Consider the following 14,120-nt stretch of genomic DNA (forward strand, 5'->3'; position numbering starts at 1 on the left):
TGGTGGCTTGGTGTAAGTTGTACAGTTTATCTTTCTGTCCCATGCTCTCTGTTCCCATTCTGTCCACATTGCTGCTGCCCAGACAGCTTCTGGACAGCCTGTTTGAGCACACCTGCCAGCTCAGGTGAATCTTACGGTCCTGAGGGCTCCTGTGCATATTCCTGGCACTCCTGTGCTTACAGGGTAGCTTTCTGTAAGGAGATAGAAGTGGTCCTGAAAGTAGCCTTGAAGCTATCTATTACAAGCACATGTGTATCCCCCGCTCCTGCAGCAAAACTGAGCTCTGGCCAAAGGAATACTATGATCCTAAATGCCCACCCCTGTATGAGGGTGACAAGACCTGCCTATTCTGTTGAAAAACATTCTACATACTGTTTTCCCTGCCTCTTCCTCCCGCATGTGTCAGTGTTGTTTAAGTATATATCATATTTGTCACATAGAGTTCAACTAAATTGTATGTCTTTGAAGTAAAATAGAGTATAAGGAAATGGATAGTTTAATTTTACCTGGAAAACTTTGGGTGCGCTGACAAGAGATGCCAGAGCTGATGACAGAGTAGCAGAAAATATGCCAGCTGTGATGAGAGGACCAAAGCCAGACACCATGCTCATCACCTTTAGGAAAAAAGAAGGAAAAAAGAATAGTCAGGCTTGCATTTGGATACACTTTTTGATCACAGACCCATTTAAGTACTCTGTTTCTACGTGTGTCTGCTTTGTCCTAAATTCAATATACTACAAACCAACTGTGAAGTAGGGAAATACTATTTTTCCTGTTTTAGTAGAAAGCAATGGAGGGATAGCCAGATTTTTATACAAGTATGCAGCTGTCTGCTGAGGCAGACGAGTACTCTGAGAGATCTTCTCACCTTTACTAACTGGTTGCTATAAGTAACAGCCTCTACTTGATGGGTAAATAGCCAGCTTGTAGCAAGAAGGGAAAACGGAAACAGCAGGAAAAAGCACCAAAGTACAAAATGTAGTTGGAGGCACTTTCTTTGGTTTGGTTTGGATTTTTTTTCTTAATTATTTAATATGGCTAAAAAAAGAGAGAAAATGCCTGATTGTGCTGGCATAACAGCAGTGCTGCGAACAGTAATGGTGGTCACCGGCAGGCCTCCCTCAGCCCTCCCAGAGGGGCTGCACTGGCCTCTGCGACCGCTGAAGCAAAAGGGTTGTTGAGAAGCACCAGGCAAGGAAGCTAAAAGATTAAGTGGACAGATGTGCTTGCCAGATGCTTTTTGGGGTGTAGGAAGTACTCCAGGAAAGAAACCAGTTAATCCTGGAGACTTGTCAGATGAAGACATACTTCTTTCTGACTTTAGTCTGGCAAAGATAAATGCAAGAAGTGAAACTCTCTTTATGGCTGTAGGGAGGTCACTGATTTTAAGGGTTGCCCTGGGTCTGGGCAGCTGAACTGAGGTGGGAGTGAGGATGGCAAATGATCAAGAAAGGAAGGAAAAGTAGTCTGTGACAGGGATAGCATATCCCTTTTAAGGTGGTTACCTAGCCCTGTCATTTAGCGGAGCCAGCTGGGAAGAAAGCAAGTGACTTTAAAAGCTACAAATGGCTAGTTGAAAAGCAAGTGCAGGTGGGTGGTGAGCTCCTCTCGCGGGCCGTGAAGCACAGGGGCTGAACAGCCATACGGGAGCCGTGGTTGTCAGGCTGCAGAAGAACTGCTTTGCTTTGATGCAAAGCCTGAGCTTTATTTTGAAGAGTAAAAATGGCAGACAGTCTCTCGCTGGCCTTGGAGAAAGGCCGCTTACTTCTCACTTGATTTTTCACTCGACTATTTTTGGATACTTTTTTTTAAGAAGACAGAAGTCCGTTTTTTGTACCATGGCACAAACCCTCAACAGTGACCGCAGCACCCCTGAGGTAGAATCATATCCGTGTGTAAAGAGCAGTTGCTCATCTGACAGGAGTTCCTGAGGTCTCTGTTAAGTCTAGATTTTGAGTTTGAAGATGTTACAGCATGTACTGCTGCATGGTACTTGTTGAAAGGGGAGATAAAGACCTTACCAGAGTGCTGGGAAGGCTAGTGTTGGGCAGTATGAAGGTAATGTGGAATGCAGGGGACTTTTCCCTTTGATTATTCCTATAGTTTTTTACTTTTTTAGATAAAAGTGGATGTCCTGTTGCAGTTAGTTGTCAGCAAAAAATATTTTGCATGTTTGTACTTATGTATTGATGTATTGCTTATGATTATACATATTATCTCATTAAAACCTGAAAATTATTCATCAGCCCATAACCACATGGCTGACTTGCACATCTGGAAAAATCGTAGCCGAGGCTGCAGGCAGAAGATCCATTGCAGCTCATTCCAGGTACAACTGTATCATTCATGTTCCCAGTAGCATCTCGTACAACACAGGAGGCTGTGGAAACAACGATATATTATTATTTTCCTTCCTTGTGACATCGGAAGTATGTTTTTGCCACACTTTGACTCTTGGTCTGCACACATTTTGTACAACTGCTGCCTTAGTCTCATCCCAAAGAGCAATGTTTCATGTTGGGCAGAGATTACTTCCCTGTATTGTGGCTTCGTTTCTCATGTTGTCTGTAAGCAAATATTTACTTCTGTGACTTTTAAAATAATCAGCTAGTTGACTAATGAGGATTAGCGTATTTCTGAGAGTAGAGAACCAGACAGAGATCAACAATAAATTAACTAACTAAGAAATACATTGTCTGCCTGTGACCACTTTCACAACTGCCAGTATTCAAAGGAAACAGGTCAGTGACAGTCTTAGGTTGAGGCATACATTTTTTTTTTTGTTTAACAAGGACACAATATTGCTTTAGAGACCCAGATCCTCAGCTGTTCAAATTGTCATAGCCCTACTGATACCAACACGGTGAGAAAAACTTTAAACAGGAGAAATTATCTATATTCTTTTTGTTTTTATTAATATTTATGCGGTCTTTTTTTGTTTGCCACCAGAAGTGGGAAGAAACATATGGAGTTAACTTAGAGTGCTGATCTCAACATCTTTACGGCCAAAATGTAAGTTTATATGGTATCTTCAAATATATCAAAAGCATTGTTATTGAGAGTCCCAAAGTAACCATTATCTATTTAGCAAACCAATATGCAAACAGAAAGGAAGAAAAAAAGTATTGCACTGAAAAGTAGACAGGTCTGAAGTTGAAATACAGCTATTGCTTGTGAGAACAGAACAATGCATTAACACAGGTTTATAATAGAAAGTGAAGAATGACTATTTCAACTTTAATTGCAGGGGAAATTTAGATCCAAATAATGCAATAACCTGAGCAGCAGCTTGACTCAAGTATTCTGCCTTTTGCATAAAGTACAAGAACCACAAAAGTCAAGAAGACTTGAGATTCATCTCTCAGAAAAGGGAGTACCCTGCAGGGCTTTCGTGCAGTATTGAGGTATTTGCTCATAAGGAAGAGTGTCATTTACAACGCTCTTTCTTACCATACTATTAAAACAGAAAAAGAAAAATCTTTTTCTTGTATAGGGATTTATTGTACACTTGTAACGAGAATTTAATTGCATGTTCCTCCAACACAGTTCATGGCTTCAGTACAGTCTCCTTTTTACTCTTGTGTCCATTTTGTTACCTCACATTCTGATATTGTAGAGCAACCTAGTCACGTAGTGCATCGTCTTTAAGACAGGCAATTGATTTCTGTCTTTCACATATAACGCACAAAATGTGTGTGTTACCCTGTTACTCATGAGTGTTCAGTAAGACTAGTGAGAGCAAGTAGAAGCCATGTGAAATTTTAATGTGAATGAGGAACAAATGATCAGCAGATTGATCAGAGATTCCTTTAATCTTTACTATGCTCATGGATACTATATGCTAATGGTCTTTGTCACTGAATCAAATGCAAAAGTAACCATACAAGTTATACGAAAATCCAGCTGCCAAACAGGGACTTTTGTTTCTGCTGATTGCTGCTTTTTTTCCCCACTGTTTTTACATACAGTAAAATCAAACCAACTATCTCTCTACGTAATAAATCTACAGGATGAAAAAGCAGTGAGGTTAATAATTCATTTGCATACCAGACTTTCAAACTTTTTTAACTGTATAAATTAAGACATGAAGCAGAGGTTCTGTACTTACCTGCACATATTGCAACGGCAATGTAAGCAATTGTTGTAATCACAATGGCCAGCATTGTTCCTTTGGGTATCGCACTTTGTGGATCCTTAAAACAAAGCAGTGACCGAAAAAACACTGTGAGTTTGTGGGCTGCACTCTGTTGCATTTGCATGCTAGGGAGTCCTGCCACACTGTGGCATGAAAATACCCTTAGATGGTAGATTTTTATCACTTAGACCTGCACCAACATTTCCTGTCTCAGCAGGTAGATAGTGAAGCAGTCCTGTGGTGCAGTGCTCCTATCCTGGACATAGTGAAGGACATTCTGCAGAAGCAGAAGTCACGTTTATGGCAGCAGGAGAGTCCTGAGCTCTGCATTGCTGGGAGCTCCAAACTCTCTTTACATTGCAATGGGCTTTATTTTTATGTTTAATGGTATAATGGGTAAACGGTTACTAAACTAACCATCAAACTCCTGTGGATGACAAGACTGGACCATTTTTGGTTAATCGGTAAGATAGATGCAAATAGTCACCCTGTACATAATATAGTACTTTTGTGATTAGCAACTATTAATTGTTAGTTGTGTCTTGACAACAAGCTACTTCCTCTCACTGTTTTGACTTTTAATTTAGATAATTTAATAAGGCTGGGTTATAATGCTTACAGACTGGCTCACAACAATATTGGCTTTGATCATGCAACTGTAAGAGTCCAAAGATCTGCATTATATATTGTAATTTTAAAAGGGATTTTAAGACTAGCTAATCTTACAATGTAGTGTGTGTTTGTTTATACTAGGAAGCACTCTTTATGAATTACCTTACTAAGTTGGTTTAGCGAGGTTTTTTAAGTCAAAGATGTGTGGAATACCTTTTAAGCCACAGACCTTTGTACTTTTATAACTATGCTCATTGCATGGGTAAAAAAAACCAAAATACAAATTTGGAGTGTCATGTGAAACACGGATGAATGACTTAACTGTGTTAATAATATAATTTTTAAATGGGGTAAGGATTTATTGAACTGAAAAAGAATTGCAAAGTCACTTCAGCTGCATAAGACCTTTTGCCCTCAAATCATGGTAACTTTAATTTATACAGTTCTGATGTGCATGTCTTAGGTCGCTGTTTTTGTGGAGTCTCATGCTGCAATCTTAAACACTGGAACCTTAAATCTTAGCATTAAAGCTTCTTAAAGCTTTACAACTTTTAAATTTTATCAATAATTAAGCACACATTTAATATGATGTTAGCACTTTAGGGCCTGCTCCAAAACCCACTGAAGTCACTAGGAAGACTAGCTGTTTCTGTAAGTGGGCTTTTGACTAGGGCAATACTTGAGTGTGTAGCAGCTACAGAAGCATGTACATAGGTGTTTGCAACAAATTTGAAAGAAAGTTTGAGTGATCAGTTTTACACTTTTTAAATACTTCTTAGCTTGTCTTTTAGATTTCTGGAGAGGCTGGTTAATTTAATTAGACCTGCCTAATGCATCTAAACATGCTCAGTGGGGAATCTGCAGCCTGGAGGACTTGGTTATAGAAATCCACTTATTGCCAGACTGAAACAACCACAGAGAGCCAACGGGAGAACCGCTTCCCTTGGTCTGCTCAGACTCTTTCAAAGAGCTTATGAAAGAAGTGCTGCTGCTTTGGGAGCTTGCCGTGTATAGAGAGCACCATATATGGCAAAAGAATTATTTTTGTTTGATAAAAGGATGGAGATTGTGTGAGGCTGATTCAGTCTCAGTGGACAGAAGTACAATGATTTTTGTTTTTTTAATTAAAAATGGAATCTCATAGATGCTATTAGTGGCTCAATTTCTGCATATTTCTCTCTGTGCTTGGCTTTAAAAGCAGTCCTCTGAAAACAAAGGAGATGAGGCATGCAACTCAGTGTGAGGAAGGGAAACAGAACTGCCTGTCAGGGTTGGTAGGATTTGGTGAACTTGTGTGACTACTGTGGCAATACAGGACAGACCTTTGGTTGAATCCTTAAGGTATACAAAACAATGGGTCTATATGATAAAGCCAAATAACTTCATTTGACATGCTGGGGTTAACAAGTATTGCATTGCTCCACATTTACTAGAGATGTTTTAGCAAATGCTTTGCTGAGCTTTGAATTACTTCATCTTTATGTTTAGCTTTAAACACTCTTTGCATTAAATACACTGTGCAAAGTCATGGAAACTAGAGGGCACTCAAAGTTAAAACTAAATTCCTGTCTCTAATTTACCAGTATGTTTAGGCACTGGAAATATCATCTTGTACAACTGCTATACTGCAAGAGGAGAGTGAGGACCTGACAGAATGGCCACAGCAAGACAATTGGGCACTCTTGGACCTCCCTTCCCTTTCTCTTCAGACTCCTTTCTTTTGTCACAGCTGCAAACCTGCAGCTTTTCCTTTGAGGAGCAGTAGTGACATGGGATTGGGATATATTTGCTTTCATTAAATGCTCTGTTTGCCCTGCCCTTGCTATGACCCTGAACAGAAAAAGCCGGTCTCCACTGATTCTTGTGAGTACAAACATGAGCTTTACAGGTATGCTTTTTGGGATGATGTTTTAGGAGATTTTGCAAAAGACGACTGCCAAGAGATACACATGTAATTTCTCGTATGTCATCTACTGCTAATGGACCATTAATGCTATATTATTACAGGTTATTGAAACATGCTTTTAAATGATATAGCAACCCAAATCTGAATGCAGTAATTTGTGTAAATAGCCATAATGCATTATGAGAGAAAATGTGAACTGATGTTTTCAAATAATAAAGCAGGTACTTAAAAGTGAGCGTTTTGCTTCCCAAAATAAGTCATGATTTAAAACTGAATACAGTGTTGATTCATAATTTGTTTTCTTGTTCTTTTTTCAGCCTACAGCTAGTATTATGAAGTTAATGAAATACGTACTTTCAGATCTCCTGAGATATTGGCTCCTGCAAGAATGCCAGTGGCAGCTGGGAAAAAAATGGCAAACACCGAGAAAAATCCCTCTCCACTTCTGAAATCTGGTCCAAAGTTTTCTGCAAATATTGATGCTGCAAATATAGGTGAAAATGAAACATACCACCAGGTTTTGATTCCAAAGTTACTTAATGAAGGAGGTGAATAAGCTAGTCTTTCACATCTGGACGACTGGGTTTGAATCTGTCTCATATCATAAGCAAAGTGAATTTGATTTCCTTAGTCTGGTCCCCAGTAGGATGTGCTTGTCTGCATCTCAGAGCTATAGATCCATATTGAAGTGACAGGAGTGTCACTACAGCACTTGCACATAGCTCTGTGTAAAAGTTTGTCTGTGCTCTGCTGATGTATAAATGACTCAAGCTGCAGCTAACTGTGCTGTCAGCTTCAGCAGCAGAGAGACAGACTCAAAATTAAAGATGAAATAAATTCCCTTCGTTTGCAAGCTTACTTAAACTCGGGCAGAAGATCCTGATCTTGTGACCTTTTTCAGTGGAATCCTTAACTCAGTATGAAGCCAAAAAGAATGCAAACTATTATTTTATGATAGATAGCAAGGTTACTTGCCTTGGTAATTAAAAAAGCCTCTTGCCTTCTTTTCATTATTGGTAGGAATGACTGTCCCAATAAAGAAGTTTGCAATGGCAATAAGGAGAACAAATAGAAGAATAACTTGAGCCTATTAACAGAAACAAAAAGATTTTCCTGATGATTTTAATTTGCATTGACTGTGGAGATGGCTATATAGCAAGTTACTTGTATGTGTTCCCTATGACAGATTACTAATTTCTGTAGTTTTTGAAAATACCAGGAATCAAGATAGCTGAATTGGCTAATGAGAACAGCAGATAGTTTTTACTAAGGGGGTTATGAAATATATAGTTATAATTTAATTTTATGTTAGTTTCTTTACAAGAAAAGGCAAGATGAAACAGTGAATGCATTAATATCAAGTATAGGACATTTTTACATTGTTATAAAATTTGGTTAGTTGCAGTGGGTTGTCACTTCAGTGGTTATAATATCTAATTGTTTTTCTGATCTCTTTTACAAGTAGTTCTAGTCTCCATCACAGCAGAATGTAAAAATAAGGGTGCTATTCTGGACCTGATTTCGATAGCTGTATTCCACCTTTTAAAGTATTTGTATTTGAATTTCCATTTTGAACTTTTTTTTACAGGTGAGGGAATAGCAGAAATCTTTAGATGGATAGCAAATAGAGCTCTTCTGCTGAGTAGGGCTTGAGAGAGTACAGTGATAAAATCATATATTGTTTTTACTACTGTTTATTCTGTTGAGCTGCATCAAAAATAAGGGCAAAAGGGGCACTTACCCAAGGCTCTAAATGATGCCAGGAATTATGAAAATCAATATAATCAAGCTGTCTGCAGAACACAAACTTCCTCTTCCCTTTTAAACGTATGTTCAAGGAAGAGCATGGAGTAATTGTGCTTTCACTGAATGTAATGATTAAACTGCTATTGCTTTTAGAAAGATCATGCGTAAACTGAAACTGAGCGCTTTTGAAAATTCCACCTGTTGTATAGCATTCCTCACACACAAATGCTGTACAGTAGTCTAATACACTGCTTGCTTTTATGTTCTTTTAAAGGTTTACCTTTGCTTCCCATTCCATGCCAGCAACAGAGATGCCGAGAAGACATACAACAGTTATGGTACCTATTATTCTGATGTCATTGGACTCATCTACCATCAGTGTATCGCTTTCCTGAAAGCAGTAAGAAATGTTATTAGAACCAGTCTTTCTCTGCCCAGCTGGTGGGATCAGCTGTCAAAGTTTCAGAGATTTGTGAGACCAAGCGTTTGTATTTCATGTTCCAGCTGGCTCTTTGTAGTTGGGGTTATTTGGCTGTCTAATTAGATGTCTGTTCCTTTTCTGATTTTGAGATTCTTGTTGAGAAAAGTATGAAATATATTCATAAGGTAGAAATAATGGAGAAGTACTCTATGGCATATTTAGACAGACCAGCTTCTTCCCAGCTAAAGATGTCCCTCAAGCCTCAGGTAAGAAGTATCACCACTTAAACAAATGCATTATATAAACCAAACAAACCCCAAACCAAAATACACCCCCCACAAAGCAAAAAAATCGAAAACAATTTAATCATATATATGAAACATCTACATTTACCTTAAGAAGTTCTACAACTGTTTCTGCAAATCCAACTACATACATAGCAACTGCCACTGCGTTCGCAAAAGCAAAGATAAGTCCTATAGATCCACCAAACTCTGGGCCTAGACTTCTTGAGATAAGATAGTATGCTCCCCCTGCAGACAGAAATGATTGTTATTTCAGCACAACTAAATGCTCAGGTTTTGCTCATTTTTCTCACATAAATAATACTGCAGGAATCTCTGCTTTTAGGCCTAACAAACATAATCGATATTTGCCCTATATTAATAGAGGACACTGATAAAAAAAGGAATGTCCTTTGTACTTGTTCTGCCTTCAGACTTTTCTGTATGCCTTTCTATTGCAGAAATCTTTTTAGTGCATATTAGCATGCAAAACTGGACCTTCAAATAATTTTTCAGGATACATAATATAGTAACACAGAGCAGAGAGAACCTCACTTCCAGGCTCTAACTTACTAGGATCTATCCTAATGTTAGCATGAAAGATCATATTCTGTGGTACATTGTTAAAACCCCTGCATAGTGCTACAGTGAATCTTTAATCTTTATTGCATATCACCATAAATGGAACATATTACTTTGTCAGTTAATTATTTCATCTCATCTCACTGGCATTTAATATTTATTGTCAGGAAGCGTTTAAGATTATATACACTTTAATTTACTGTTGATCCATTGAGAGGGATCACTCCAAATATATTTATTTATTATTGCTTTGCTTATAACACAGTTATCTCAATTCCATATTTTTTTTTCTGATCCAAATCTGCAGATTTTTGTATTTTTCATGAGATCATATTCACTTACCTCCTCTTACTACTCCATTAGTGCAAATGGCAGACATGGAGACACCTGTTAATGTTGTTACTACTACACTCAGACCAATAACTATGATTCCAAGACCTGAAAGATCCGAAAAAGAAAGTATATTCAAGTATATTCAAATACCTGTTCTGCTTAAATGACGTAGTAAGAACTTTTCCATTTTCCACAGAGGTTACAGCAGACCAGTTACAACTTTAAGGCTCTGAAATGCACTAAAACTATGTTTCATAAAATACCTGACATGCACTTTTCCAGCAAAAAAATTTACTCATCTTCCAAGGAGTGGCTGAAATGTAAGGAGTTTTATAAAGAAGGTATTAAATTGAAGATATCCGCTGGTCTGCGTCAGTCTTTAAAATGAGAGGAAGAGATGCCTCATGCTCAGTTTGTCCAAGGATGTCCAATCTGGAATGCTCTGAATAAAAAAGACCTGCTCAAAGGTAACAGAAGAACTCCATGAAAAGCCAGAAGCCGTCTGTTGCTCAGCATTAGACAGGAACATCTGAAATGTACTTCACAGACTGAACTGAAATCTGGGATTTATTAAAAGTGACAACTCAAACAAGCCATGAATTGTGATTAGAGGTGGCTAAAATTGTTACCTTCCAGTTCCTTTAGATGTACCATTTGGTTTATCGTCCCTCTGGTTTGCCTCATATGAAAATAATACATAAAGACCTTTTTGGGCTTGAAAGCATTAGTAACCCTAAGATTTTTACCTCCACGGACAAACCCATTAGTTGCTATTGCAGAAGTTGACAACCCAGTAATTGAGGTTACCATCGTGGCGAGAAGAATTATGATTACTCCAAGACCTGTCAGTAATAAGAAGATAAAATATTTTACTCATGTTCCATGATTCCTACAAATCATTCTCTCTTTAAATTGAATTTTCAGGCCAGAATCAGAGCAATAAACTGAAAAGATGGTTTGTTGACCACTTGCAGTTTGCAGAACATTTCCAAGGAGTCCATGTCATGGTAGTAAATTACTCCCATCAGTCTTCAAGCAGTGATTCTTTCTGATAGGAGTACCCTAGCCAGAAGCTCTCACGATGTTCAAAGGCTGGAGGAAATGAGCAAACAATTGTCCCTTGGCATGGATGCTTATATCTGCCTTTAATATACATCCTGGCTGTTTCAGTGAAGAGATCGATACATTAACCAGAGCTCTTGTAAGAATGCTGCCATATTTCATCAGTTAGTTAAATATTGAATCAGAGGAAGACTGACTGTATAGTTTCATAGTGCACCAGGACAAAGAGTCTATCAGGTAGAGAGACAAGACCTGAGAGTGAGCCTTCTATATCCTTACTTGCCAAGGTATCAAGTGCTGCGCTTCCCCACTCTCTCCTCATCTCCCTCTTTCCCTGCAAAAAATAGTTTTACTCTAACATAAAACAAACATTTGAAAATGGAAATACTGCTTTTTAGATGTTGTTTACTTTAACAGGTGACCTGTAATGTGTAATCTTAGAGCATTTAGAATCTTTTTTTTTTTTTTAGCTGATATCACAAAATTGTATAATTAAACAGAAATAATCAAACATCTGAAGATCAGTGATAGGTGATTAGTGATAGGTGAACTGGGTTTCAGTTTGAGTAAGACTCTGAAGTCTGAGTGTGTTTCCAATCTTTGGCTATATGGTCAGGTTTCTGTTAACTTTGTGAAACTGTGCTAGAAACTAGAAACTATATGAGTAGGAGATGCCTAGTATGGTTTAGAATCATAGAAACATTGGTTGGAAGTGACTTCTGAAGGTCTGTAGCTCAGCCTCCCAGTCACAGCAGAACTATTGCCAACACAGGATTAAATCAGTGATGGCTTTGGCTAGCTGGGTCTTGAAAACCTCCATGGACAAAGATCTCTCTTTGGATATGTTCCAGGGCTAGACTACCTGCCCAGTGAAAAAGTTGGTGTACAAACTGGACCTCCCAAGCTACAATTGTGGCCGTTGCTTCTGTTATACTTTCTGGCACTACCAAGAAGAGTTTGGCTCTGTAGTTCCAGAATACTTTCTTCTTTCAAGTCAAGTGAAGAAATAATATTACATTTTTCTCTCAACTTTATTGCTTCTATTCCCATTTGTATCTATAGGAGGAGGGGAAAAAAATGGAAAAAAAATGAAACAATTACAGTTGGGTGCCAAACATGGAATCAGTTCTTAGTTTTATCTGAACTTGCTAACGCTTATGCAATAGCTCTCTTGTTTCCGTAAGGTACATACGTCTTCAGTGTGGAACTGAAGATTATACATTGCTTGTAGCAATATTTATTGACCAGGGCTCGTCCAAATTGAAACTTGGATCCTACAACTGACATCCAGCTAGAAGTACTATAAACGTATTGATTTATCGGCTGTATTTCTACCTTCTGGCTTCCAGATCAGATTCCTGACTTCAGTTCCTACTGGATGGTTATAGACATCTAATCCCTGAATGAATGTTCTTTGCTGCTTAAATATATAGCCATGTTATCACAATCCTTTAAGATAAAGCAATGTAATGTGTGAGATATAAATGATATACAACATTGTGTAGGGTATTTAAAGTGATTTGAGCCTCTAATAAATCACGTTTATCCTATTGATTTCTGAGCTCTTACTATAACTAGTCATGCACCTATTTTGTATGCAGATCTGTATAAAAAAAATCCAGATGGTCATTCCTTTTGGTCAGCTACCATTACATAGAAGGATATTGTTAAACCATGCAAATTTTGTGCCTGAGAAGTGGCTGAATATGACTTTCAATCAGCTATTAACTCTTAAATTGAATGTTAGACACGTTATTCTTAAAGTAGTTTTAAAATTATTTGGTAAGTGTGCGTGCATCCTAAGGAGTATTTTTCCAGGATTTTCTATTGCATTTCACAATTCATGTTGTTAACATGTATATGATAAATAGGGTCAGATATTTATTTGATGAGTAATATCTGCTTAGGAAGGCTTTAATGTTAATTTAAAAAAAAATTGAACATTTAAGAAGAAAAGTGCATAAAATGAAGTGACTCAACCAAAACATCATTGTAACAGAATGTAATGTAATGTAATTGTAATATTCGGGGCCAGATTTTCAATTAACATAAACTTGGTGTTTTTCCCTGCCTTTGGCTAACCATTCAATGTATAGGTACAAATACAGACTTCAGAGAGTCCCCAGATGTTAGGTGAAATACCAGACTAGTTTTGGACCTGGAATCTTGTCAGGACCATACTGTACCTTTTTTCCCAGCTGATGATAAACAGAGAACCTTGTTGGAACATTATTTTTCTCCCCTGTAAGAGCTTTTGCCCAAGACAGCCTATCAGGAGATGGAAATAATTGGGTTTTCTCTCTTTGGCCCTCTAATGATGGGGATATAAATGGTGCCCAGATGGAGGTTTAACTGATTCATTTAATTTCCATGTTAGTAGCGGTACCCACTGAAATCCCCGAGCCTTGGTGATGATGAGCTTCCATCACTGTTCTCCTTAAGCAGCTTGGCTAGGGACTTAAAGCTCATTGCTTATAAGACATTCAGAAAATGCATTGAGAAATTATTCAAATGGAATTTGATGTCTCATTTTCAGAAGTAAAACTAACCTCCTTACATAAGGCATGCAATTTTAAAAAGCAACAGCAGGGCAATAAACCATAAGAAAGGAGGGTCTGCTTATCAATGAATTAAAATGGTAAAATTAAATGTGAAAGCAGAAAGGCTGTAACTGATGTTGGTGCAAATTAATGTTTAAATCTGATTAAAGTTTAGATTGAAACCCAGGCATATGGCTAAGTAAGTTGTTGTAAAATGAATTACTCTTGCCTATGGCTATTCTCACACCTCAAAACAAAGTAATACTTCTTGATGATCTCAATAAGTTACTAAACTGCCCTTAAAAACTAATTTTGCATGAAACCCCAGAGCAAAGTCTTGGCAATATTAAGATGCAGAATTTTCATGGCAAGGCATATACTTATGAGTGCCCTGGGCTGTACGCTCTCATTTGGTATGCATCATAAAATCAGCAAGCACCCCTTTGTCAGGCACAGTGCTAGAGCCATGCATGGAGCACTGCAAAAGTAGGTAAAGTTC

The 14,120-nt window shown here is 37.9% G+C and overlaps 1 protein-coding gene across 2 annotated transcripts in view; it reads right to left on the minus strand.

Annotated features, from left to right (window-relative positions):
• The window catches only part of SLC12A1 (solute carrier family 12 member 1), a 47,646-nt gene that overhangs the window by 25,925 nt on the left and 7,601 nt on the right, over positions 1 to 14,120 (minus strand). The window contains exons 4-11 of one of the 2 annotated variants that reach the window (XM_075160049.1): positions 10,029 to 10,124; positions 9,214 to 9,353; positions 8,680 to 8,790; positions 7,629 to 7,740; positions 7,008 to 7,135; positions 4,109 to 4,193; positions 2,229 to 2,380; positions 507 to 614 (exon numbers count right to left, since the gene is read on the minus strand). In XM_075160049.1, the coding sequence (XP_075016150.1) occupies positions 507 to 614; positions 2,229 to 2,380; positions 4,109 to 4,193; positions 7,008 to 7,135; positions 7,629 to 7,740; positions 8,680 to 8,790; positions 9,214 to 9,353; positions 10,029 to 10,124 (932 nt within the window). Of the gene's footprint in view, positions 1 to 506; positions 615 to 2,228; positions 2,381 to 4,108; positions 4,194 to 7,007; positions 7,136 to 7,628; positions 7,741 to 8,679; positions 8,791 to 9,213; positions 9,354 to 10,028; positions 10,125 to 10,765; positions 10,862 to 14,120 lie in introns of both variants that reach the window. The other variant, XM_075160048.1, reaches the window with a different exon arrangement.

This window comes from Calonectris borealis, chromosome 11 (assembly GCF_964195595.1).
Source record: "Calonectris borealis chromosome 11, bCalBor7.hap1.2, whole genome shotgun sequence".
NCBI classification, from domain to species: Eukaryota; Metazoa; Chordata; class Aves; order Procellariiformes; family Procellariidae; genus Calonectris; species Calonectris borealis.